This window comes from Halichoeres trimaculatus, unplaced genomic scaffold, assembly GCF_033239565.1.
Source record: "Halichoeres trimaculatus isolate MK-OKI-2021-1 unplaced genomic scaffold, fHalTri1.1 fHalTri1_scaffold_15, whole genome shotgun sequence".
Classification (NCBI taxonomy): Eukaryota; Metazoa; Chordata; class Actinopteri; order Labriformes; family Labridae; genus Halichoeres; species Halichoeres trimaculatus.
This window is the reverse complement of record NW_027437193.1, coordinates 20,027,528-20,054,189: the sequence shown is the minus strand read 5'-3', so window position 1 is coordinate 20,054,189 and position 26,662 is coordinate 20,027,528. Positions and strand designations below refer to the sequence as shown.

The window sequence follows — 26,662 nt, the reverse complement described above, 5'->3', positions numbered from 1 at the left end:
CTGGATTAGGCCGGGAAACTGGTCTGGTTGATGCAGGTCAAGTTACCGTGGAATGAATGTACCATGAATTGTACCATGATTTGTTATTGACAAGTGCCCTAGATTCTTATTTTAGTTTATTTATTCAAAATTAATGCAGATTTATAAATTTATAGTTGTGGGTTTAGAACAAGCAGCAACCTCTGCTGTAAAAATATGAGACATTGCAGAAGTGCTAAAATCTGCTGTTTCCCAAGGGTCCGCTTGAGGCTGGCTTCATAAGTATCAGAAGTCACATTCACACCAAGTCAGAAAAAGCTGTTTTCTAAAGCAGAAATGAACATACTTACAGCTTGGTTAAAAAAACATCTCCTGTCTGAATCACTAATTTTACCATCAGCACAGAATGAACTGCAGGGTTTCTAACTCGGCTGACCGTCAACGACTAACTGACAAGCACCCTATAGCTGTACTCGAAGCCCCTGTCACTTCCAATATGGCTGCGATAGCCAATTTGCTTCAAGAGTCTGTTTCAGAAACAGATGGGTGACGTCAGTAAGACTACGTCCATTAATTATACAGTCTACAGTTTAGAACAGACCTGATCTGACCTTTTGTCTGCTTCAAACAATCTTTAAGGTTTTCCTACCCTGGCCCCATCCAGCATTTTTTCAACACGTGCAGCTGACATGTGCCAGCACCCTGCACAAACTGTTAGCAGAAGTTACATGTTCTAACTTTATCAAGATGCTGTACTCCTTTTTTAACCTTTCCCTGAATACTGGAGCATGCCTGCATACCAAACAGCAGTGTTTGACGTAAATATGCAAATTTATGACACATTTAGCTTTCTCTGTAATCCAGGACTTTCTTTTACCTTTCCCACTGTCATTCCTTTCTTTTGATCTTGTTTGAAAACACTGTGTCTGACAGAAATGTAAAAATTAAAACCACATGCTCATATCTTGATGCACAGGGCTTGCTTTCTGTTACAATATTTATTCTGGATTGATAGCACAAGCTGAACAGCTTTCAGTCTGGCATAGATTTTGCTAACATTTGGAAAGAACAAAGAAAATATGCTTTTATTATGTGTGTGTGTGTGTGTGTGTGTGTGTGTGTGTGTGTGTGTGTGTGTGTGTGTGTGTGTGTGTGTGTGTGTGTGTGTGTGTGTGTGTGTGTGTGTGTGTGTGTGAGAGTGAGACAGAGAGAGAAAGAGAGTGTCAGACATAGACAAACTTCAAGAGAAAATGTTGAACCAAGACACCATGTGTGCAATGGGAACAAAATCCAAAGGTTTGTTAGTTTCTGTCGACACCTAGGTTAAACCTTTTTTTTTCACACTCCAGACGTGGTTAAATTACACAAAAATGTAACCCACCATTTTATTTTCTCAGCCATACAGTACATACATACATACACACATTCCTGAAAAGCAGAAGGTGAGCAGGAAGAATTTATCTAACTCTTAACTATGGCCGTGATCACTTTCCTTTTGATTTTATCCTCAGAGAACATTCGAACTTTGTGGAACGATATTAAACTGATAATTGATTTCCTCTTTGAGGCTTCTCTGAAAAGATGGCATAAAATCTATGGGTTTTAGACTTCAAGGACAGGAGAATTAATTTCGCCACAGATACACGTGTTGTGTGAGTCAGAACCAAACACTGCAACATGACCGTCTGTTTTTATGTGCCCTACATCTTACGAATGCCTCTCATCTTTTTTCCCCCTGGTCTCAATTCTAGCTTGTGCTTCTTTGGACAAAAGCATCTGCTAAATGAAATTGCATATTTGTAGAACATCAGAGGGAAGTGCACATGGTTGGAGTTTGACAATATTGTATAACAGAAGCATAGTAGCTGACTGGTATCAAGGAGCCAGTGAGTTATTGTTAAATTATTTACAGTATCATTACTGCATTTCAATTTACAGAATCATTACTATTTTTTTCAAGCAATAATAGTTTGTAATAGTAAGTTACTGCAGATTTTGTGATAAAAAAAAAAACTGTAAACATTACAAAAATCTGTCACATATTGGATGTGCCACCATTATGCAGTTTCCCCTAAGACTGTGAGTGTCTCAATAATGAATAAATAAATAAATAAAAATAAGACAAAATGGCTGTGTTGGTTTCTAAAAGAAATATGTTCCATCACCTGTATTATTAAATTTCAGGTTTATTGCTTACACCTGGAGGATTCGGGTCATGCTAAAAAAAAATAATTGAGGACGCTATTAACAACAGGTATTAACTATAGTATGAAAAAAGCGTAACAGCCAATAAAAAGTCATTTAAAAAATGTAGCAAAGGCGTCGTGAAAGCTATACAGTTGTGCAGAAATATGTGGGATGATGGTGAATGCCAAAATATTAGGATATAAAATGAAACCTACAACCAGCTGGCAAAGCAAAAAGGTCATATTTAAAGAGGGGGTATCATGCCTTCTCATATCTTCAACATGGATATAAGGTAACAATGCTTGATGTCCATATTCAACGCATGCAGAATATGAAACTACTACTCATTCATATGTTGCAGAAACCCCTTAATCAGTCTGTAAACTGCTCTCAATGTTTTATTATGAAAACAGCACGAGATCTTCATGAGATCTTCACGAGACTTGCTAAAATGATGAGGTCATCACCCAAGGGACTGGTTCATGATACAATGAAGGGACGAGCCTCAAACACTAAGGTCTGCTCATAACAAAGCCCCTAAAACGATTCCAGTGGGCTGGCCAATCAGAAAGAGCGGGGTTTGTAGAACAGGGAGCCTAAAAGAGACAGCAGCTACAACAAAGTGTTTTGGACAAAGGCTGTAATAAAGGTTTATTGAAACACCAGTGTTGAAGATGAGGGAATATCTTCAAAGTTAAAAATGCACAATACCCGCTTTAACTTTACAGTGCACTCATGTAACCCTCAATGTACAGTGATGAAAAGGTGCAATAGCGCTGAATGAGAGTCAATGTCATGTTTCGTGGATGAAGACCAATAATGAGGCTGGCAGCAGAGGAGAGGAAAGTGCTCTGCTGGCATGACGCCTCTTGCCCAAAGGGAGGGTCTCAAAGAGTTTATGTTCGGGCTGAGGGGGGTTGACCAGCATCTTTACCTGCAAGCCACAGGGTCCTGGAGGTGTTTAGATTCCTAAGGGGTGGCAGATTACAGCCAATCACCCCCTCTGCTGAGTGAATGATTCGCTGCAGCCTGCCCTTGTGGCAGTGGAGTCACAAAAAGTGATGGAGGACGGGACAAACAAACTAGAGGAAGAGTAGGGAGCCAAATTTTCAATCACAACTTGTACATGTTTTAAAATTAAAACTACAAGACTCATGTCACAAAAAAAAAACTTTTTTAAATTTGAATTGTTTGAGCCAGTGTAGTTTTTAAAATCTCCACACAGTACCTTGAGATCCATCAGTTTCATGTCTTGTTGGGTGGTTATTATTCTAAGCTTCTAGGGATGAACCTTCTTTTCTCAAAAAGTTTTTTTTTCTGTCTATTAAGATTGATAATGAGCTGAGGGAAAGACAGTGAGCGCGAGGATTTAGGCCCCACAAGTTGGCTTCCCCAGTTGTCCCCACTCCCTCAGTGGAGTCCCAGTCATGCCCACCTCTGACCACTCCACCAGCAACACCCGCTGTACCAGAGGAACCCATGCAGCTTGGCAGAGTTCGCTTGGATCCCCAGGAGTGTCTGGGGCACATGACAAACAAGCTGTGTATCTACTGTCGTCAATCTGGGCACTTCATTGCCTCCTGTCCTCACACCCCAAAACAGAGGGCTTGTCATTGACAGAGAGCACTAAGGTGAGCCACTTCCCCTACTAGCTCTCCACTTCACATGTCTGTCACCTCCAGCATCATCTGGAGACACCACATCACTCCCATCCAAACATTGATTGACTCTGGAGCCGATGACAGTTTTATCCACGAGGGCTTGGTCAAGGCACTTCAGTTACCACCCTGGATGTAAAAACACCCTTTCTTGCATCCATTCACCCCCTCTAGTTCAGAGAAACCGGACCCCATCATCTCCTCCTCTTGCATTGACGGGGCAGCCACCTGGGAAATAGAGCAAATTGTGAGGGAGGCTCAAAAGGATCATCTGGATCCTAAAACTGGACCTCCTAATTGCCTCTTTGTCACGTACTCCGCCCGTTTCAAGGTGCTCCAGTGGGGGTACCCCCAAAGCTGACCTGTCACACAAGAGTAACCCGAACCCTTCAGTTCCTCAAACAGCACTTCTGGTAGTCCCTACATGGCTAAAGACACCTGGGAATTTGAATTAGAATTTGTGTTAGCCTTCTCTGTCTGTGCCACAGGCAAGACCTCCCATCTACCCCCTACTGGTCTGCTTCACCCTTTACCCATTCTAAGCCATCCTTGGTCCAACATCGTCATGGACTTTGTCACAGGCTTTCCTCCCTCTGAAGGTAACACCATCATACCCACCATTATTGATTATGTCTCTAAGGTAGTGCATTATGTGCCCCTCCCTAAACTGCCCTCTACTCTAGAGACTGCTAATCACCTGGTCTTCCACATGTTCAAGCTGCATGGCATTCCTTGTGACATTTTCCCTGACAGAGGTCCCCAGTTTTCATCCCAAGTCTGGAGAGAGTTTTGCAAGGTGGTGGCCACTACACCCAGTCTTTCTTCTGGATACCACCTTCAGGCTAATGGCCAGACGGAGCAGACTAATCAGGACCTGGGGACAGCTCTTCAGTGTCTCGTTGGTCACTACCCTGCTTCTCAGAGCGCTCACCTCTCGTGGATCGTGCCCACTACTTTCTCACCAGCTCTGCCACAGGTATGTCCCCTTAATGGTGTGCTATGGTTTCCAACCTCCTCTGTTCCCAGACCGAAAATGTGATGTGGCAGTGCCATCAGTGATGGAGCACCTGATGCAGGCAGGTATGGGAGATTTGGAGAAGTGTTAGAGCAGTCCTGAACTCTTGAACACCAGAGAGGAACAAGTGGCTTGCAGACCTCTGTCGCTCCCCTGCTAATGAGAACAAGCCCAGACAGATGGTGTGACTCTTCTCCTAGGATCTTCCCCTCCAGATGAAGCCACATAAGCTCTCTCTCCTCGCTTTATTGGACCCTTTCCTATTAACAAGATCATACCCCCTCACCCACACCCGGCTCATCAACGACCACCCTGCCTTCACCATGTCCAACGATCTTGGACGTCAGGCACCAAGGTGAGATTTCCAGTACCTGGTGGATTGGGAGGGTTAGGGTCCTGAGGAGCATTCTTGGATCTCACGTAAGCTTGTTTTGGAAAATTCCTTTTAGAGGACTTTTATTTGACCCACCCTAATAAGTTGGGGAAAATGCTAGGAGGCGTCCATTTTTCATTCCATTAAGTTCTGCTGAGAGAGGGTTCCAGTGCCAGATTATTCCAGATTCTCTGTTGGTAGCTAGTCGATTTGCTAGCTCTCCAGAGTATTTGCAAGTTTCAAGTTTTTTGTGATGCCATAAACTAATTTCCCTCTGTCTTCCTTTTTTCTAGCCCCGTATTTTCCTTTTTTTTTTTTCTTTTTTTATTAACTATTTGTTGTACTTATATGGACCAAAAGGTCTGGAATAAAAGTATAACTAACTAACTCTAGCCTCCACGAGCCTTCTGTGCAACTGCCCACCCTCTGCCATGCTTTCGTTATGGACATTCACCTGCCTCCTCCTCAAGCCTCACACCTCACTTCCAGTGGGTCGTATCCCTTCTACCTTGACCCCCTCCTGACATTGAAATTCACTTTAACGGCTTCCTCTGACTCCCAGTTGCTTTTGGGTCCAACCTCAACAACCAGTTGCAATTCATAACAGTTATCGCATGAGCAGTTCTCCTTTTTTTAATGGGTTGCTTGCAGAGATTTAATATCTCCTCACTCAGATTTTGTAACAATAAAACTCTGCCCCTTGCTACTTTCTCAACACATTGAGGGAGTAAACCTTGTTTTCAGCCAAACCAGCACATTCTTGAGGCTGTTGCAGAAATAAGGAGAAAAACAGGGGAAAAAATGAAGGAATGAATCGTGGTGGGGGGATCTCTTGATTTATTCTGCCTTATCAGGTCAAATCCCCCTACTGCTCAGGGATGTGTGAGATCAAAGGTAGAAAAACAAAAAGAGAAAGCCGCTCTTCACACTTTCTTGGCAGATAAATGTAAAACTATCAAAGAATAACTTTCTAAAAAATGAATACTGTAACAAATGACTATAATATTTAAACATACAGCATAACCATTCTTATTTTGAACTTTCTACCTGTGCCCTCTGGCGAAACTAAATCTTTTACAACCGTAACATTTTCTCATGAAACTTGTACATGCATGTTCCATTTTTATCTACATGTATGGGAGCATGTGACTGCTACGCACAACCAGTTGGTTTATCTTTTTTTAGTAGTTCACAGAGTGGTTTGTTATGCAACCATCACAGCAGAGACAGTACACAGAGACAGTAAAGCAGGCTCCAGAGGGCCTCGGTCACATGAAACGTCCAGAGATTTCCAAGAAACAGATCACACAGCCTGCACCAGACCTCTGAGTTAAAGCAAACTGCAGTCTAATAGACAAGTTGTAGATGCTGTTTAGTAAAGAAAGATAAGAGGAAAGGACAGAAAGGGTTTCTCACACTTGTTGTTTAGGGTGCTAGTTCAGAATTTGACCACTAGGGAGCATCAGGGACTGAGCAAAGACAGATTTGAGTTTCAATTTACACATATAATATATTTCTTGGTGTACACTCTGTTAAGTCCTTTAACTTTTTGTATGTTTCTGCCCCTATTTTAATCTTGTGTGGTTAGGTTTACTGCACAAAGTATCACAAGTGCTATGAGCCCCTTATCTAGTTATTTCAATAATAAAATATTATGTTTATCCTGTCTGCAGGCTGTCCACCCTCACATAAACCTCTCTGCTGTTTGCAGACCTGTTGCTTGGCTCTCTGCTGCTTTACATTGCAAATACGCCCGTGTTTACATTTGCTCTGCACTGACAATGGTCACTATGGGTTACTTTGACTCACAACACAGGTAACCAATCAGAGCCTACAGGGGGGGCAGTTCTCTTTAAAAAAAAAAAGAGGAAGCAATAACTGACAAGAGCTGACAGGAAGAAGAAAAAACTCAACCTGATCTGCACTGATCAAAGTCTGTGGGAGCCTGTAGGGGTGTGTAAATGTTCACAAACAGAAACTGATCCCAGGTCTGTGAGCACATGAGAGATCACTGTTTGCCAAAAGGGATGAGAACAATTTCCGCTCCACTTGTGGATCCTCCAGGCAGCTACAGACACGAGATATAAACACAAGGTAAGACAACTGCTCATTAATCTAAAATAGAGGGACTACTCTGAATATGATCACTAAAAAAATTACAACTGGAAAAGAAGCGCAGGCTGCTCTGCCTGTCTCTGTATGTTGCACGACATGTGATGAGGTGAAAGTGAAAGTATCTTTCAGGGGAGTGTGTGCATGAGTGAAGAAGTTTCTTAGCGTGGTTGTTTGACGCACTTTAAACACTCGACTAGAGATGTTTATCAGGAAATAACATAAAAGGGTTCACTGTTGAGTAACAGGCGAGAAGGCAAGACAGCTTTAGGTTTGAGACCTACGTTAAATAGGAGACTTAATGTGCTTTTAAATCATATGAGGAATAAACAGTAAGTGATAAATCCTGTCAACGTGGAACACCTGCATGTGTGAAATAAAACTGTACACAGTAAAATCAGAAAGGTTTTGAATTCAGAAGTTTCTTGTGGCCACCGTTCCCTGAATTTAAATGTCCTGTACCCTGTTTACACACACACACACACACACACTTTATTCGACTGTGTTCATTTAACAAGGCCTGGTTACCCCAAGCAACAAGCTGGTCTTATCGGCTGCTCCCTCACTTGCTGTACTGTTATCAGCCTGGCCTAGTTCACACATACACACTCTCTGCCCCTTTCTGTCAAACACACCCGCACTCTCTCACACACACACAAACACACACACACAGAAACTGGGGAATGAATGTTATGGGGGCTTATCAGTGTCCTTCGGGGCCTGGCAGCCACTTCACAGAGTCAGATCGCAGCACCGAGGCCACAGAGACAAACCTATGTGAGCAGAGTGCTGATGAACACAGGCTGTGTGCTGTCAGAGACGCTCTCTGTAGAAGCTGCAGGCTGCAGGGCATGCTCACAATGAACATATACGCCAACAATGAACGCATACACACAATGACTGCCAGAGGTGGATAACACTCAAAGCAGGAAAAACAGCAAAAATACAGATGTTTTGTTGTGCTGTGATATCACCTCAGCAGACTCTCTTCGTCTTTTTCACTGCTGTAAACCACAAATTGCATTCCTCATGATGTTTACTGCACACATGAACTCTTAAATAAGCATGGCAGCTGGCCAGCCTGACATCCAGAGCCTGATTTTCAGGTTAGGATGTGGGAAGACGAGGTTAATTGCAAGTTCATTACGCTTTCCTTGAGCTGTAACTTCAGAGAAGTCACGATTTGAAATTGAAGAGAGACGAGCTTTTCTTTGTTCATGTGAAAGCAATTGTGAATCACAAGAGATATTTTTCTCTTATTGTTATTTTCAAAAGTAGTGGAAAAATTGTGCATGGTGTTTGTCATGTTTCCCCAGAGGTCAAGCTGTTGTACTTATTTTGCAAAAAAATCAGAGTTCAGTTTTCTTTCAAATAAGTTTGTGAAATTGTTCAGTTCGTGTTAGGGGACTCTGAATTTAAGGATTTGGTCAGACAATACTCACCATGCTTGTCTGAGTGTTGACTCCTCATGTTGTGATGAAATTAATCATTTCAATATGTTGTGATGACATTTAAGGTTCAAACACTCACATACTTACACCCTAACTATCACAGAAGATGTAGAAAAAAAGTAAGCACCCCAGATGTTGAGAAGTTTCTGATATTTTTGTCAAGAATGTGAAAGCTGTGAAGGACTCAGATTTTTAATCTCTCGTCTAACAAGGATTTTCTTTATGCATAAAGAGCATTGTCTAAGAAAAGTATGATTTACCCATAACTACTTAAAAGTCTTTTATAAACTTTCCCTTCTTTTCGTTCATTCATGCATAAATCTTTGAGCTCCCAACAAACTCAAAACATCAGAAGAACTGAAAACGAGCGGGAAATGTAGAGCTGGCAGAGATGTTGGCAGCAGTGTGGTGCAGGAACTCAGGAAGCGGAGCCTCCTAACTGAGCTGTGCTTCCTGTGTGATAACTGACCCAAACATGTTGTGCTTCAATTATACACACACACACACACACACACACACACACACACACACACACACACACACACACACACACACACACACACACACACACACACACACACACACACACACACACACACACACACACACACACACAGGCACACACATAAAGAAGAGAGAAGACGGGCACACACTCTCTTTGTCTGAAACACTCAGGGAGGATGAAGCTGTTTTTACCAAGCTGAGGATTAATGGGATTAACATGTAGAAGCTCTGTGGTTTTGTTCAGTTGTTTTGGAAGTTATTCGTTCACCATGAGGCTTATGCTGCCGTTACGTTCAAATAAGAGGAGCAAATAGTGGAGGAAGACAGAGTGAGGAGCTGAAGGTGAGTACAGGTGTGCCAACAGGGTTTACAACATACATTTGGCAGTATGGAGCATGAAGATGCTGAAACAAGATGTTTCAATCTCAGAGCACACAAGGACCAAGGGGAAAGTAAAAGAAGTAATGCAGGAAGACGAGGATAGAAAAGAGGAGTTGGTGTTTAACTTCTTTTCTGAATGTTCTCTCCAAACTCATGTTGTCAGGAATGTGTGCGAAACGCCCCCGAAACCTTGAACATTGTGCAAAGACATGATGTTTCAGTACCAGCTGCCTCCCCCTACTCACACATCTCACGCACAGACACACATACGCAGACACACATACGCAGACACACACACACACACACACACACACACACACACACACACACACACACACACACACACACACACACACACACAGAGCTTTGGCAGGCGCACATTGCAGTACAAATGCTTCCTTCCTGTTGCTGGTTTGGCCTCTTTTGGTAGCAAGATAAGAGCAAGAGAATGAGACACTAAATGAAAGAGAGCATACTGTGCTGCTGTCTCTGAGACAGAACGCTCTTCTTCTTTTGGACATGTTTAAAAAATGTTATCTGCTAACCACCTGATAGTCTCTGCAGGTGTTGAGCTTTCACTGTGTGTTTTGCTTCTAACTGTTCAAAAACTCCCCCCACTTACCACCACTGCCTCGCGCATTTGTTCTTGTTTCTCTCTGTGACAGGTTCAGTCAGACCACAGGACAGTTTAGCAGCCCCCACTTCCTCATCGAGAGCTGAAGCAGAGTTTCCTGTGACGCCTCTGCGTCTCTGGTCAATTATTTTTCAGGCGCATCACTTTGCTGCTGTGTCGCCGTGCTGCATGGGAAAAGACCAACCTCATCGAAGCTTTGCAGTCATCAGAGGATCTGGACCTGCCTGGACAGAAAAACACATCAGACCATTTTTTAATGTATTGGAAGATAAGCTGTGATGCTTTGTAAACACAGTTAAACGTGTGTTTGGGTTTGAGATACAGAGCCATGCTGCAGCAGTCAGAGCTCATCTTTGACTTTGCCAGCGATCATGTTAACATGTCACAGGTAAGCACTGCCAGCAGAAGCAGTCTAACAGGTATCTGGCCAGTCGTAATCTAATCCAATCTAACGCTTTGCTTTTGCGTTGCAGCTGGGGGGTTACTCAGATTACCCTGCGGTGATTGTGGAACAGGTCCCCCCTCCACACCTGCTCTCATATGCAGGCCTAGCGTGTGAACAGACGCAGACAGAGCAGGACCACCAGCAGCTGCTCAAAGGTCAGTGCACACAATATTCACAGAGACGAACAAACACACACACTTGATACTGCCTTTATCTGTCACATTCACATTTAAGGATTGAAGCTCACCTGCCACCCACTCACCTGTCTGTCTGTTTGAAACCTTTTTCATTAAGTCATCTGCCCATTACTGATCACCACACTTCCTGAGTCTGCAGTGTGTTTTATGGTAGCTTGTGTGAGTGATCAGTAGTGTACAATAGTGAATAATGCACTAGGCATGAGTTTGCAAATCTGTGAGATTTCCCCAGACTTACCCAGAGTGCATCACCAATTTGGGGAGGTTAGGAATTTTTTTTAGCCCATCAGTCAGACAAAAAATAAATTTACATTAAGTCATTAATTAAATGATAGTACTGATATAAAAGGAAAACTTTTAGATAAATTCATCTGTAAGTTACAGTAAATCACTTTTGGGATTATTTAACCCATTTTTTTTTAAGTTTAATATTTGCTAAAGATTAACAGATGGATTTTACTTTGACTTTGGTTAGCTTGCAAAACAAATTAATTCTGAGCAGCACGTACAAAGCCAAACAGAGGCCCTTATTAAACATGCACTTGTCTATCTTTTTTATCATGATGTTCTGTGGTAAGTGATTTAAGTGATAACTTTTCTCGTAATCACCAGATCACAAAGCTTGTTTCTCATGATAACAGGAAAAAATAACTAGCACTTAAACAGAAGGAAATAAAACAATAGAGTGCTCACTGATATAAGCCAGACCACAGGATATGTTTATGTTGTATTTTTCTGCTTTTATTTTCTGTTTTGTCCCTATTGCTTGGCATTCATTGTGGATAGTAAAGGAAGTATCTCATTGTACAGGGAAATCCTCTCTCTTTACCACTCTTAACCGCTTTAAATCTTGAAGTCATGGGACAAGGCAAGCCAGGGGAACTACTGGGATTTCTTGTTTCATGAAAAAGGATCAAATTGAGCCCCATCACTTGACTATTCCAAGGTTTCAATTACTTTCTTGGGGTCCTGTTGGTCATGGGCCAAAAAATAGCTCTCACATCTTTCCCCTGCATTGCAACTCTGAGTTCTGTTTTAGTTTCTGTAATATAATTATAATCACCTTATAGTAAGGTAAACTCCTGAAATTGCTGAAATTAGCCCATCACGGGATACAGATGGGATAAAATAAATGAATGTCTGACCACAGGACAGTTTGACCTTCTGTGCCTACTTCAGACGGACTTTTTCTCACTGCTCGAGGACACATGTTACCAGGCTGTGATGATGCTATGAAAGTGTGTCCCATTCTTTACAATTCAGCCACTCAACCCCCTTATAGTCTCAGGCACTGCTGATAAAAAGCACATATGGAGGTTTTGTGTCTAGTGTTGACAACTGGGATCACACAGAACAAAAGTTAATCGGGCAACAAAGGCCTGGTCCAGCACATGCGCAGACGCAAGCCTCGCACATGTATGGCCCACCCTCTGCAAATATTCAGGAAGTGAAACAAAACATTCCTGGCTTGTGCCTGGGAGAGACAGTTAATGAATCATATTAGGATGTAGACGTGGTCATCCCGGACTGCAGCACACATGGCATAGCTTGTAACTCATCCGTGCTGGGAATTAAAAGTAAGTTTTATCTCTGTTTCGGGTTGTTTTTCAGGCGTTGTTCTGGTTGGAGCTAGCAGTAGGGGTTGAGGGGCATGGCAGGGCTGAATCAACGTAAGCTAACGGTTAGTTTACTTTAGCCCACGCTAAACAGCATCACACGCGGTCAGCCCTGGACATTTAACTTCAGAAGTACTGTCGGCTTTTGTACAACAACTTACCTGCTGTACCTCTTTAAACATGGCTGCTTGTTATCTAGTTTGTCACTGGTGTTGTCGGCGACATAAAGTGTTTGAGCTCAGGTCAATAAGCAGCTGTTCACTCGCAGATGTTCTAGCTCTGCCTCAGCCTCTTCACCTCGCATGAATAAATGCGCCAAAACAATACGCTTCTCTCTGATAGTAGATAACCCATCGATGTTTATCGACACGTGTAAAGTTAAAATATTGAAAAGCTGCCTGCTAAATGTTTTTTCAAACTTAACAATACTGGAGACGACGGAGCAGAAGAAACCGAAAATTTAATGTATTGATCTAATTTGACGATGCAATTTAAACAAGTTTTGTGGGTGGAGCGAAAAAGTAGATCCACCTACCTGTTCTCAGTCAAATGCTGTTCAGCCATTCGTTTTGGCCATTAAAGGTTCAGTGTACCTAAAACAAACTAATAGCAAGCGTTTGTCTTTCAAGAGTGGGCTTTTAAAAAACAAAATCTGCTTGCAGCTACATGCGGGTTTAAAAAAGGTGTATTGACTCCTTTGGGTTATTTTACAGAAGCTCAAGGCAATACATGCATCCAACCATTTTTCTTAAGTTAAAGGCCCTTTGAGGACTTAAGTAATCTTGAAACAGTCTCACTTTCATTTGCCTGTTTATGATCCACAATTTAAGAAGAGATCATCGGCACCAAAATCCACTATTTGTTAATGTTATTTCTCAATATCTGTGGTCCTTTAAAACAAAGTCCCTACAACAACACTCCAGCTGGAGCTGGACTGTCTAGGAGATGGATAGAAAGGCTGAAAAAGGCTTAACAGGAGAGGAATTGAGTTTGAGCTAAAATAAGTATTAAGCTGTTTGTGATAATGTTCATTTCAACCCACATGCAGCAGTTATTCTGCAGTAGTTTGTTCAAACTTGAGTCAATCAATAAAATGAAGAGTGAGGTTACGTCAGCTCTGCTTGGTGAGGTTGGAGTTGGTAGATGAGCACTGGTAGAACACAACAAGGATTCACTTATGTTACATGTTACCAACACATCTCAGAGCACTGGGCTGTGAGTAGTGCAAAACATAGTCTAATGCACTAAACTACATTGCATTCATTACTTCATTGCATTCATGTCTTAAACAAATAAAGGTAGTGACAAACTGAAGATCCAATTTCCGCCTCTAAAATAAATGCACAACTTGACAAGAGTCAGGTCATTACAACAGTGCTCACTGGAAACAGTCTTTGTCCTGCAAAACACTTTTGACTCTGCATAGTCCTCATAGCACATTTAAATTTGAAGATACATGCTTGATGTTAGGTGAGCCATACTTGTGGCTCAGCATGTTATGGCCTGGTCACAGTGACCAAAGGCTTTGTTTCTTACTGTAGATTGCCAAAACATTACTGCGTCATATGTAAACAAGCTTTATTTTCCGGTGTTTATGAGATAAACAAGTGGAGATCTTAGTAAACAACTGTGTCACCATTTGAGTATCATGTTTTAGAATAGATGTCTACTTACAGCATTTGTAGATATCCAGTTTATTAGCTGTTAGAAAAGCATGTACCATAGCAGTTCGAGGGACTACTACTGTGACCCTCTTTTAGTTCCTTTTCAACATTTTGGAGCAGCTGTGGTTTATGGTTGTTTGCTGATTGACGCCCTACCAGAGGTAGGGGCTTCAGTTTTTCAGCTTCAGCAGCCATAGGCTGACATGTTCTGGGGCAAGACACTGAACCCCAAATTGCTTCTGCTGTTGGTCAGTGTTGTATGACTATGTTTAAATGAGATTAGCTGATACATACTGGAGCAGCCTCTGCCATCAATGTATAAACATGACATAAGTCAGTTACAGCACCTTTGCATGACCTCAGCACTGCTTTCCTTCAGAGGACGAGAAAATGTTTGATCCCGGAAAACCAATATCATTATTCTTAATTTCTCATTTTTGGAATACATTACTAGTCATTTGGGAGAAAGATGGAAAAAGAAAGAAAGAAAGAAAGAAAGAAAGAAAGAAAGAAAGAAAGAAAGAAAGAGAAGTCAGTAGAGAAAGCACATATGACCTAAAGCAGTGCTGTTCTGTTGAAACATGTTCTAGGAAATAAATAAAACAACTAATTTGATTGCTTTTTCATTTTGTTTTAATAATAATAAGCTTTATTTGTATAGCACTTTTAAAACATTTGTTTACAAAGTGCTTTGATAGCAGGAACACACAAAAAAAGAACAACCAAAGAAGGTTAAATAAAATCAAAGAACATTTAAGACAAACACAAATGTCAAAATAAAATATAGAGAGAACATAACACAAAAAGAACTTAAACCCTAGAAGTGGGCACAACAGACCAGACCCTATCCTGGTCAGGCGCTATCCATAGACACAAAGGAGGCCCCAACCTCAAAGGGCTGGAGACACAACACAAACCAGGGTACAGCAAAACACAAGTGCAACTGTACCCTGATGGTGTTAACTAACAAGGACGGGTCCATGTCCAGTGACTCCAGCCCCATGAATCAAAGGGCCCCCTCCATAAATAGGATAGGAACCCAGACAACACAGGAACACTACTACATAAAATGAGACTGTGAGGACCAAAGTAAGCTAAAAATACATGAATAAATAAATGAAATAAATAAATAAAATACATTAATACATTAATAAATGAAAAAAATAATAGGAGACAGAAAGAAGCAAAATAAAAGAAAGATTAGAAAGATTAGAAAGACTAAAAAGACGACATCACATAAAGGCAGTTCTATAAAAGTGAGTTTTCAAAAGTGACTTAAAAGAAGCTACAGACTAATCTCCTTTTAAATAGGCAAGCTAAATCATTTTGTATTGTTTCTTAAAGTTGAAATTAGTATGACGCTGCTATAAAATTGTCCAATGTCACTGTCTTATAGAAATTAGGGGTCTATCAGTTGAATTACAAATGGACAAAAGAAAGAGATTCATACTTCAGACGCCAATCCCTGGCACTCTATGTGAAGCAACACTTTCACAACCTTTTTAAGCTTTTCAAAAATCACTCTAGCCTTCACATTGAGGGATGCAAACCATTGCAGCTCCTGTGCTTGTGGGGATCACTTTGAACAATTCCAGGAAAGCCCATCCCATCTCTTCAGTACAATGAAGGGGTACTGACTGACCCGGATGTGGCAGCAGGTCAGGGACTACTGGAAAAGACTTAAACTGGACTCATCAAAGTAACTACCATCTCAAAGACAGCTTTTGTGTGTAGGTGTGACAGATGAAAGTCTGTCTTCCTGTCATGTGTAGCTGTGGATATTGGTCTGTTGTATAATATGGCATAATGACTTCTTGGAAAAACACATGAGAAGCTGTTCATGAATAAAGAATCAAAGAAGGAATATCAGCTCGAAGAAACATCTAAAATAAAAAGGCAATTTATTTTGATGGGATTGAAATTTATTTCTGCCCCGGTTATATTAAAATTATTTGAAACATCTAACAAGCACATTTTTAAAAAATGGTTTAATTTATTACAATCACGGCCAGATATCTCCATTTATACCAGAATTATTTTCACAGTTAAAAGTCGAGATTTCTTCTCAGGGCATGTCATTTTTAACTCCCTCCATTTATGCCACCCTCCTCCACCTGCCCTAAGTTGTTTTTGTCTGCTCCTCTCTCCTCTGGTGCTTCTAGTGGAACCATGTGAAAGTGGAGAGGAAGAGACCATGGAGACACTTGTTGCTGCTGACTCTCTTCTCGACATGGACTGCCCTGACTCCCTCTCGCTGGAACAACACTACTGTAAGCACACAAACACACTCACACACTTGGGTAAAAGCTCCTCACATGTTCACTATCACGGTGAAGATGTCCTGGTGAAACCTCTCCTCCTCTGCTCTATGATGCAGGACGTGTTTGACTACGAGCTGTTATTTTTAGACGTGGCGGTCAGAGTGCTGTTCTCTTTCATTAAGTCTGTTTATTCCCCCCTGCAGCCCAGACCTTCCTGCCATCACCGGGAGATGTCATCACTACGCCTGTTACCCAGGTGACCGTGTCAGCAGAGGGGATTGTGGGAGCTTTTGACCAGCCACAATGGGACTCCTTACACACAGGGAGGCCTGCGTCACAGCTGCAGTCCAGAAAGAGAAGTCAGTTTGTATCTGGGTCATCTGATACTACGCAGTGTTTGCTGTTTTTATTTTGAATTTATTTTATGTTACTAAGATGAATTTCTTTTCTCTAACCTCACAGGTAGAAAACCTCGACATAGAAGGGCAGAGTCTCCCACACCTGATATTAAAGTGAAGAAGGACAAATACAACAAAGGTATTACTTTAAGAGACATTCAAGTCATCTACAAACGTGGGAGCATGTTTATATGGTGTCAGAGTCAGAGCTGCTTTCATTCTGCAGCACTTTTTATTTGCTGCATTTGTGAAATAAGGGGTGTAAAACTCAAAAAGCTGTCACTACAGAAAGCCTTGTGTAGATTTTTTTAGTACCTAACCCTGTCCCTGAAGCATTTCCTCAGGTCAAATCTCACTCTTAAAGCCTGCAAATGTAGCCACCAGGTTTTTCAAAGTTAACACACAAATTTCTTTTAACACTGTTTCTCTGGCCTGCGATTAACACATGCACACTCTGAGATTTTGGGCTTTGGCTGTCCGGGCTGATGTTGTGGAAGGCTAGAAGAAACAAACTACCTTGGACATGAATTGAAAAGTTTAAGTAATCCCATGTTCCACACTTTTAAAAACTTGACCTTCATTTACCTCTGAGATTATCATTCTGGTATAATTCCAGGGCCCCTTTGACATATACATATTACTTGTCAACATGATGTTTATCTTGAGATGATGTCTGTTAAATTGAATCTCTAATGCACAAACACATCATTGAATTGAACTGAATTCCCAGCTAACGAGTATTAAACTGTTTGAAAATTAATCCTGGTTGGCAGTTTCTTAGAAAAATTGTTAAAGGTGTGAGTGAGTCTAAAGTTTGACTAAATGTATCACCTTTGAAAAGCTCCATCAGGCAAATCAAACAAGTTCACATAAGGATGTGTTTGAGGTCAGGTCTGAAAATGTAGCATAGGAGAAAAGTAAAAAAAAAACGTGTCAACATGATGCCTTTAAATTTTTGCTAATGTTTGCTTTGTTGGAAATTGAACTATTCAGACATTTGTTTACATGAATATAAAACAGGTAATATATATGAAGTTGCATTCTCTTTTATGTCTTCCTAACATGATCTTTAACAAGCTCAAATCTACTGATGCCGGGATTTTTTAAAGCAATATTCAAAGTCAAATGCAAAAAATGCAATCATTTCCGTGTTGGATGAGAGTATTAAAAACTTTAAAATATCACTTTTGGGTACATCTGGCAGAGAGGAACAATGTTTGATTAGTTTCAGTTAATCATTGGTTAACTATGAGCAGTCATGCAGTCAATATCAAAAATAGTTTGACAGCCCTGGTAAGACCCTGTCAGCCATGCTGACTCAGCAGTGGGCTGTTTATCTAGGGCAGCACTGACAGGCAGGAAGAAGTCAAAATAATGTAAGCGTTATTCTTCATGGCCTTGGTGCCTTTATTCTATAAGACATTTAAATTATTTTAGTCTGTTGGATAATCATTTGAAAATTCCTCAAAGTTCAGTTCAATTTTGATTTTTTTACATGAGATTTTTTTTTAAATATCTTTTCCTAAGTATGGGTACAAGAGGCAAAAATTGTTTTTTTTAAAGTAATACTAGTCAAAACAAAAAACCCTCCCATACTAAACTGCGACAAAGAAGGACTGAGCATCAAGTCAAAGCATTAATAATTCTATGCTGTGACTTTCTATGTATCCAATTAAGTGTTCATGGAAACCTTATTTTGTGAAACAGATGAGAAAACTTTTAATAAATTGACTGTGCTTAGCCGTGGGTGAGTGGGATAAAGCTTCAAAAGCAGAATCAGTTTTAAAGTCCGTCACTAATGCAGCCTGTGAAATTTCAAAGAGCTTTTAGTTCTTATTAATAATATTAACTTTCAAACCCCCTGCTGTTCTCCACCAGCACAGCTCTTCCTGTCTAATGTGATAAAACAATAAGAAATTATGTCAAAGCTCTGACTGAATTTTGAGCTTATGTTTCTATGAGACCAACCTCCTTGTTTTAAAAGAATATGAAAACATAAGTTTCTGAAATAGAAGGGTCAGAGGGGATCAATAAATTAAGTGACACAACTTTCTCAAGCGTTTCTTCTCTCTCATGTTTCCTGTGTTTGTGCTTCAGGGGGAAACACGTTGTACCTGTGGCAGTTCCTGATGGAGCTGTTGCAGGACAGACAGGTCTGCCCCCGCTACATAAAATGGACCGATCCCAACGCTGGAATCTTCAAGCTGGTCAACTCAAAGGCAGTGGCCAGACTGTGGGGCAAACACAAAAACAAGCCTGACATGAACTATGAGACAATGGGGCGAGCACTCAGGTGAAAAGACAGGAGCAATATTTCATCAGAGCACAGTCATGATACGTGGTTTTGTGTAAAAGAGTGGTATTATATATACATAGTTAAAGATTTACTTTTGTCTTCATGTAGGTACTATTACCAAAGGGGAATACTGAATAAGGTTGAAGGCCAGCGACTTGTCTACCAGTTCACCTCTTTGCCCAAAGACATGATTTATATCACAGACGGAGACGGCATCAAAGAAGAAGAAGATGATGATGAAATTGACGACAACAGTGGGAATGATGAGGGCGTGAGCGAGGACTCCGATGACAGCACGATACTTTCCAGTGACCAATCAGTGGAAGAGGAAGGGGACCTGCACCCACCCCAGAAGAAGACATTGACTGGTTCTGTTCGTGCTGCAGCAGCCCAGAGAACCAGGCCAGCTCCCAGACCCCCGGCCCAGCGCGACACTGTTCTGCGACCTGCAAAAAACAGCCTCATCCAGGAGAAGCATTTACCTATAGTGTCTGCTGAGATGCTGCGAACCCTCCAGAACCTGCAGAAGGTCCAGTCCCTACAGCCTGGGGGTCACTCTTCAGTCTTCAAAACGGCTCAGCTGCTGGGAAGTCTGTGTGAGCGGCAAGCTGCTGCTGAGGGGCCTGTGGACAGTCAAGATGAGGCGTCAAAGCTTGGAAAGAAAACCTCAGAAGTGGAGACTCCACAGCTGGTCCCACTGCTCAGCTCTGACCTGTAAAAACCTAAGGCTTCATTACACACCACACACACACCCACACACACACACACACTTATACACTTATACACTTATACACTCCACTGACTCAGGACCAGTAACACACAGCCCTTTTCTATGGTTACACACCAGAGTAACCGTTGAGTGTGAAGCCTGATTTATACTGCTGTGTAGAATCAATGCAAAGTCTGAGCTGGAGCTGCAACATGAAATAAAAGGCAGAAAAAGACAACATTATACTTTGATAGCAGGTTAATTGTTTTGGAGACTTTCAACTGATAATGTCAACTCTTGGCTGGTTCCAGCTCTTCAATTTATATATCTGTAGTTTCTTGTCATTTTGTAAATGAAATGCTCTTTACGTTTTAAGTTTTTGTTTTTCACAAGCTGAAGGTTTTTACTTAAGAAAATACAGACATAATTTGGGATCTGGGACATTTCACAAGAATTGCTCTGACAAGTTTTGATCTGAATGGTCCGTAACTGAATCTTGAAAGCATTCGTCCAATAGGGAGACAGTAATGCCAGACATGTTTCAATCCCTACTCTTACTTCTATTACGTACTTCAGAAGCCAGTGCGGAAGCGGCTTCCTACCTTTGTACTTAGCTTTTATTACCACCCTTGTTACTTAAAAAATGCAACTGGTGCTCTGTGGATTAAGTCAAAGTTTCAATTGGAGCTTATGAATGGAAATTTATACTCATTCTGTAGGCTTTAGCAACTAGCAGCATGCTAGCAAAAAGAAATGTAGACCGATGACGGTTGTTTCAGTCTGTGTGGTTACATTTTATTTTTTGGTTCATTTTTGGCTTTTGGCATAGATTTAACACAGATGTGTAAATCAGGCAGAGTTGGGCAATTATTTCATTTTTTTATTTCATTTTGCATTTTAGATTATTTTTGTATTAGTAGCAGAATACATTCTAGATAACTGCATCCTCTGATTTTTGAGAAGGCAGGAAAACAGCAGGAACCAAAATCTCCAACAGTTTACTTTCTCAGAGATGGGAGGCTCATAAAGCTTGTGTCCTTTATCTCAGCCTTAAATTTCCTTGAGCCATTAACTCAATGACACACCAAAGAAGACTGACATGCACTGGAATCTACTGCCTCACTGCACCTTCTGCAGACACTCCCTCTGCTTGCACTGCACATCATGCTGCAAACAGCCTCCTCACCACTCTGTGCCCTCTTTTTTCTGCCTTTACTCCTGCTCTCTCTCACTCTGTTTCTATCTTGTCTTCGCACCACACGCTAAATCATTCCTCTACTTTGAGAACAGCTTTGCACTAATGTTTACCTCTGCTGTATGCTTCCCCTTTAAGTGCCTGAAGCTCTCGGTCCATCCTGACCTTTCTTCCTCTATTTCTGTTGTTATGAGATTATTGAGGGAAACATTCCATATTATTACTGTTTTTTGTTTGTAAGGATTACTGAATTATATATGTGTTTGACATGCTGAAAACAAGGGATCACTGTTATTTGTAGAGTTGTTCTTTGGCGCTGCTGCTGCTGCTGTTTATAGTTGATATATGGACACAGTGGACATTCTGTTTGTTGACAATCACCAGTGAATTTGGTCTTACAGTCTTTTATTTAGCTACTGTAGAGTAATACTTCCACTATCTAGCCCTTCTGCTATGCACACACTGTTTAGTTATTACACATATATAAATGTGCATATGGGCCTCTGAAGCCTTGCTGTTATTACCTGTTGTGTTATATACTGTATGTATGTGAACATGTTTGACTTTGTGCCTTGTTGCCTATTTTCTCCCTCAGGTTTTGTAAAAAAAAAAAAATGTGTTGTATGCTCTATGCAAGGAGTAAGACAGCTGTCTCTTTACATGAAGTAATGCTACTTTAGCATCACATATCCACAGGGCTCCTCTCTCCAAAACAAAACTTGCACCGATATGATTTATGCTGGCTTCTGTGATGCTAAACTTAGTTTAGATGTGTGCCTTTACCAGGGAACCCAAATGATTTTACTTTATCGTTGAGTAAACCGTTTTTTTATCCCCTTCACTGTGCTATATCTGGAGTTTTCTGGATAATGTAAGATTTACTTAAGGATTTGTAAGCCTGTAGCAGAGAGAGAGGTGGACTGTATGTTGCTTTATTTTGGTCTTTTGCTTTTGTGCGTCTGAAGGTGTTGAAAAGACATTAAACAGTCTACCATATGAATAAATGTGATTTTATTATTTCAACCTCGCTTATTTTGTCCCCAGCAAATTGAGGGTATGTGTGTTGAGTTGTTAAAAGGAACACATTTTAACAGGTCTTGTACTTAATTGCTTGAGTAATTTGTCATTCTTTGGATATTACATTTCTATGCTTAACGACATTTGATGGAGGTGGCTAAGTGCACTACTATAAGCTCTTTAGTATATGCTGATAACTTAAGTTTTGCAAGAGTAATAGAATTTATTATTATATATTAGAAATTATTTATTACTCTTTTTTAAATTGCTTCACTTGAGTACAATTTTCAAGTATTTTAATATTAGGTAAATTGTTCGTCAGGTAAATAGCTTTTATTCTCCTATGTACATTACAGGTTAAGGTTCTGTTCTTCCTGTCCTACTACATTTTTCTATCTGCTTTGCAGGTTTGAATGCATACAAAAAATGCAAGCAATATTTAATAAGTATTATTCAATCACTAATTGAACTTGAAATGTCAAAATAAGCCTTCATGGATACCCGTTGTAAAATTCACTGTTTATCCAAGAGAGTAAGGTATGCAAATTTCAGTTATAAATATAAACGTCTTTTTTACTATTATTATTTTATTTTTAACTATCAGTCATAGCACTATAATTTTTCTTTTTGTAAAATTTGAGTATTTTTTTCATGTTGTGACTTGGATGATCTGAGTAATTCTTAATCACTAACACTCTCTGCCACAAAAAGAAATAATAATTTTACATTTCACATAATTGTTTAGTGGCTTTTTTTAAATCTTAATACTTTAAAGATTATAACTGTAATACCTCCCAAAAAGTGTTGTCCTATAAAGGTTATATAACTTAATCCATGAAACAGCTAAGGCATATGAATTAGGTGAGTGTGCTCCTTCTCTAAGAATTACAATATCATGTTTCCTACTTAGGTAGGCTTGCTTGTAAGATAGTTTGTTACGCATTAGGAATAATGGAAAGTGAGCAGAGAAACAAGACCATGATGGACTGCATCTTAGCTACTTTATTAGAAACAGTCCACTGCAGAAAAATAATGAAGCACTTCTCTGAAATGCTGCTACGTGTATTGACCCATCAGGATCAAGTTTGAAACAGGCTTAATTATGGCTTAATATTACGGTGATGGTGTAAAAGTTCTAGACCTTAATTTAATAACATGGCATTTAACTTAAGTGAAAGTGAAACTGACAGACTGTTTCATTACTCGAGAAGTAGTTTATTTTAAAAACTGTAAATATACTTGAACATACTGAGTACTTAAAAACAAAGTTGTTGGAGCAAAGGAGTAACATGAACACATCAAATATCATCGACAAGCTGATTATCAAGATCTGACATGTTTTAGCTGTTCATATTAGTAACCTTTGCCATGTAAAATGTGGTTCACTTCAATACCTTTTACAGAAAAGACTCGTGTAACAGTAAAGCTAATACAAAAATTTTCTCAGTCGTTGTAACGTAATACCTGTTTCGCAGGTGTTTTTCAGGTCAGCGGTTTTAGTGTCGTGCTCTTTTATAAGTCCTCCAGGCCTGCAGGGGGCGCTCTCGGCACTGTGAGCGCTGAGCAGTCGGATGTTGACAGGCCTGCTGCTGAGGCTGTAGCTGCTGCTGCTATCACGTTTCCTCAGTCTCTACTCATCTTGCTAGAACTTTCCTGAACCACACACAGCAACACCATGGCAACCGAACGGCAAGTACACTTTAACTTTATAGATTTATCTATTTCTCTTATCTAATATTTAATGTCAGTTTGTCGCTACGCAGCATGTTAACGGCTGATCTCTCCTTTCACTACAGAAGCTTCCCTGATAGCTTCATAAACGAAGATCCACAGAAAGCTCTTCAGGTAAACATGAGCAACACTGGCAAGCAGAATACAAATAGGGCTTTTAACAACTCTGTCTCGGATGTTTGAGGGTAACACGCTGTCCTGACTTCCTTGTAGCTAGTGCGAAAATGAATCGATGTTGAAAGTTAAGCTAGTCAGCAAAGTTAGCCAACGTCTCCTTCTGCTAGCATTACTTTGAATGAAAAGCAAGTCACAGCTCCCTCTAAAAGTTAATATTCTCGGCAAGAAAAGCAGCGATAATAACGTAAACGTTATTGTTAGATCCGGGTATTTTACTAATTAAAGTCGAAACGGTTACGTACCTTTTATTAGCTATAATAGCCTTGAGATTTTGAGTTTTAGCTTTCAATTTCGTTTTGTTGAAGTTACTTCGTGGGCTAGAGTTTTTCTCTGACATTTAGGTTGCGTTTTTATTAAAATCCTTTTTAATTCTGGTAATATATTAGATTCAAGTTTAGCCTGCCAACGTTGAATGCTTTTTTATTGGGCTACATATCAGTCGTGGGACCAAACAAGGCTGCAGAAAGTTTTGTGTTGTGTAAACGCAAAGCATCCTACCATTTGAGAAAATTCTTTCAAAATTACGGTCTTTCAAATCCACTTGTCAAAAACTTTAAAGAAAAGGGTCAGTGATATGCTTGTGTCATCTATTTAACATACAGGAAGATTAAGAAGAAGACACTTTTGATATATTTGATATCATCTATTTTCATATTGCTAAAAAAAGTTTGTTTTTTGTGTTGTTAAATTTTTATGTTTCAAGCTCTCAGCTCCTGCAGCCTGGAATGTGCTGCTGGAAATTTGGGTTTGAGTTAGCTAGTCTCTAAATGCTTCTAGAAGCAGATTGTCAGTTATCAACACTGTTTGAGCTACCACTGTAGGATAGGTTTTATAAGCTGTACTTTTCATTGATGCTATGAACTAGCACTCACTTATTGCCAAAGATGACACAGACAACTCAATCTTGTTCATTTGTTTCAGGAGAGAATATAGCAAAGAATTAAAACATGCAAAATGAAAAAGGAGTTTTGAAAAGAATCAGCATTTTTTTTGTCTGTTTTAATTTTATTATGACTTTGCTGCTTCAATATTTTCTTTAATGGAACACCACACAGGTGACTGAATAGCAAAAAATAATACAGTGAAATACTTGATAACCAGTACCATGCACATAAGCTGTTTGGACAATCAGATAAAGTCCCAGCTAAATGTGGACTAAACATATCGTCATTTTTAGTCCAGACATTGTAAATGCTCGACAATGGTAGAGGGATAAAAGAGAAGGATGTAATTGCAGAAAACCGCTAAGACAAGGAGCAGACACAGGCCTTTATGCATACACTGAAACTGCATGTTTACCTCAGGTCATATTGATGCATTCAGCAGGGCTTTTACACATTAAAAAGATTTCCTGTGGTGCAGGCTTGACACTAACCAGTAATATCTTTCCCTGCAGGCACTTAATGAAGCTCTTCAAGGAGAGTCAGACAACGCTGAGTGGTTTTGCCAGCGTGCCTTTGCCCACATTCTCCTCAAAAACTACAGTGGTAAGTTAACATACATGTGGTGTTGTGACATAAGGCTTCTTAATAATAATTTAACAACAGTATGAAACAAAAATCTCTCAAGGTTATATGGAAATCATTTTGTTTGTTGTTCTTTTTGGTGAATGCTTAATGAGTCAAATTGTGTGAATTGCATCATCAAACTAAAGAAGCAATTAGCACAGGTTGCAGAATAAAGCACCTGCATCTGTTCAACAATGACTAGGGGATATCATGGTGACATGAGTGTTTTTGAGTGATACAGTGTGGATGTGTGTAAGTAATAATGATTGTGTTATCCTTTCTTCTCAGCTGCTGTTGATGATGCCAAAAAAGCCCAGCAGCTACAACCCAGCCTCCCCCTTGCTTTCATGAGAACAGGGTGGGTATTATGACATGATAATACTGCAAGGGAAAGTGTTTCAGAAACATACACGTAAGATGTTAATATGTGCACCTAAGAAAGCAGCCAAAAGAAAAATGAAGCAGAAGAAGTTCTATAAAGTTGAAGGAAGCCATGTTTTTAAGCAGATACTTTATGTGAGGAGTGTGTTTACAGGACAATATGTCACAGAGACACACTTTCTGGAACATTTTAACTCAGATTTAACAAGTTCTGGAAAGCGAAGCCAAACTTGTCTACCACAAAGTTTATGTACCGGTTGTTTGTTAAAACTCTTAAACAAGGAACACAACCAAAATTGTGTGTGTGTGTGTCTGAAGAGGTCACTTTAATTTTTGCCAAGATGATCATATCTGAGTGTATGTGGCATGTTTTTCTCTCCCACCTGCAGAATAGCAGAATACCACCTGAACAACTATGAGTCAGCACATGCAGCGTTCACTCAGGGACACCAACTGGATGGTGAGTGCAGTTTATTTTGGCCTCGAGTACAAACTTTCCATCAACCCACTCTCTACCAACCACCAGCAGTGCTCAGCAGTGCCCTGTCTGCTTCGCTCTCTTCACTGAATACAAAGTGCTAAACCTGTGTCACTTAGCTGCAGGAATAAAACACAATGCAGTAAGACTCTCCAACGTTCTGCTTCCACACCTCAGGTAGGCTCAGAGGTGTTGTGTTTTTGAGTTCTGGTTGTCCGTCCAATTTTACAAATTGTATAACCAGGTAATTCCTGGAGAGAATGTTTTCAAACTTTGCACAATACAGTCATCCCCT

General features: G+C 40.3%; 2 protein-coding genes across 4 annotated transcripts in view; both read left to right on the top strand.

Moving 5' to 3' along the window:
* The first annotated feature begins 7,119 nt into the window (after nt 1-7,119).
* LOC141804243 (ETS-related transcription factor Elf-1-like) lies at nt 7,120-22,073 on the top strand. 3 transcript variants are annotated; one of them, XM_074688578.1, is made up of 8 exons: nt 7,120-7,306; nt 10,326-10,682; nt 10,768-10,894; nt 16,379-16,486; nt 16,681-16,836; nt 16,940-17,014; nt 18,973-19,168; nt 19,280-22,073. In XM_074688578.1, the coding sequence occupies exons 2-8, from the start codon at nt 10,623-10,625 to the stop codon at nt 19,887-19,889; spliced, it is 1,332 nt and encodes a 443-aa protein (XP_074544679.1). In that variant the 5' UTR covers nt 7,120-7,306; nt 10,326-10,622; the 3' UTR covers nt 19,890-22,073. The 3 variants fall into 3 exon arrangements, with proteins under 3 accessions (XP_074544679.1, XP_074544680.1, XP_074544681.1); XM_074688579.1 differs by lacking the exon at nt 7,120-7,306 and adding an exon at nt 9,602-9,621; XM_074688580.1 differs by lacking the exons at nt 7,120-7,306; nt 10,326-10,682; nt 10,768-10,894 and adding an exon at nt 12,354-12,513.
* Nucleotides 22,074-23,624: 1,551 nt separating this feature from the next.
* The window catches only part of sugt1 (SGT1 homolog, MIS12 kinetochore complex assembly cochaperone), a 31,565-nt gene continuing 28,527 nt past the window's right edge, over nt 23,625-26,662 (top strand). The window contains exons 1-5 of the mRNA XM_074689592.1: nt 23,625-23,781; nt 23,889-23,937; nt 25,397-25,487; nt 25,797-25,866; nt 26,279-26,349. Of these exons, the coding sequence (XP_074545693.1) occupies nt 23,768-23,781; nt 23,889-23,937; nt 25,397-25,487; nt 25,797-25,866; nt 26,279-26,349 (295 nt within the window). The 5' untranslated portion in view covers nt 23,625-23,767. The remainder of the gene's footprint in view (nt 23,782-23,888; nt 23,938-25,396; nt 25,488-25,796; nt 25,867-26,278; nt 26,350-26,662) is intronic.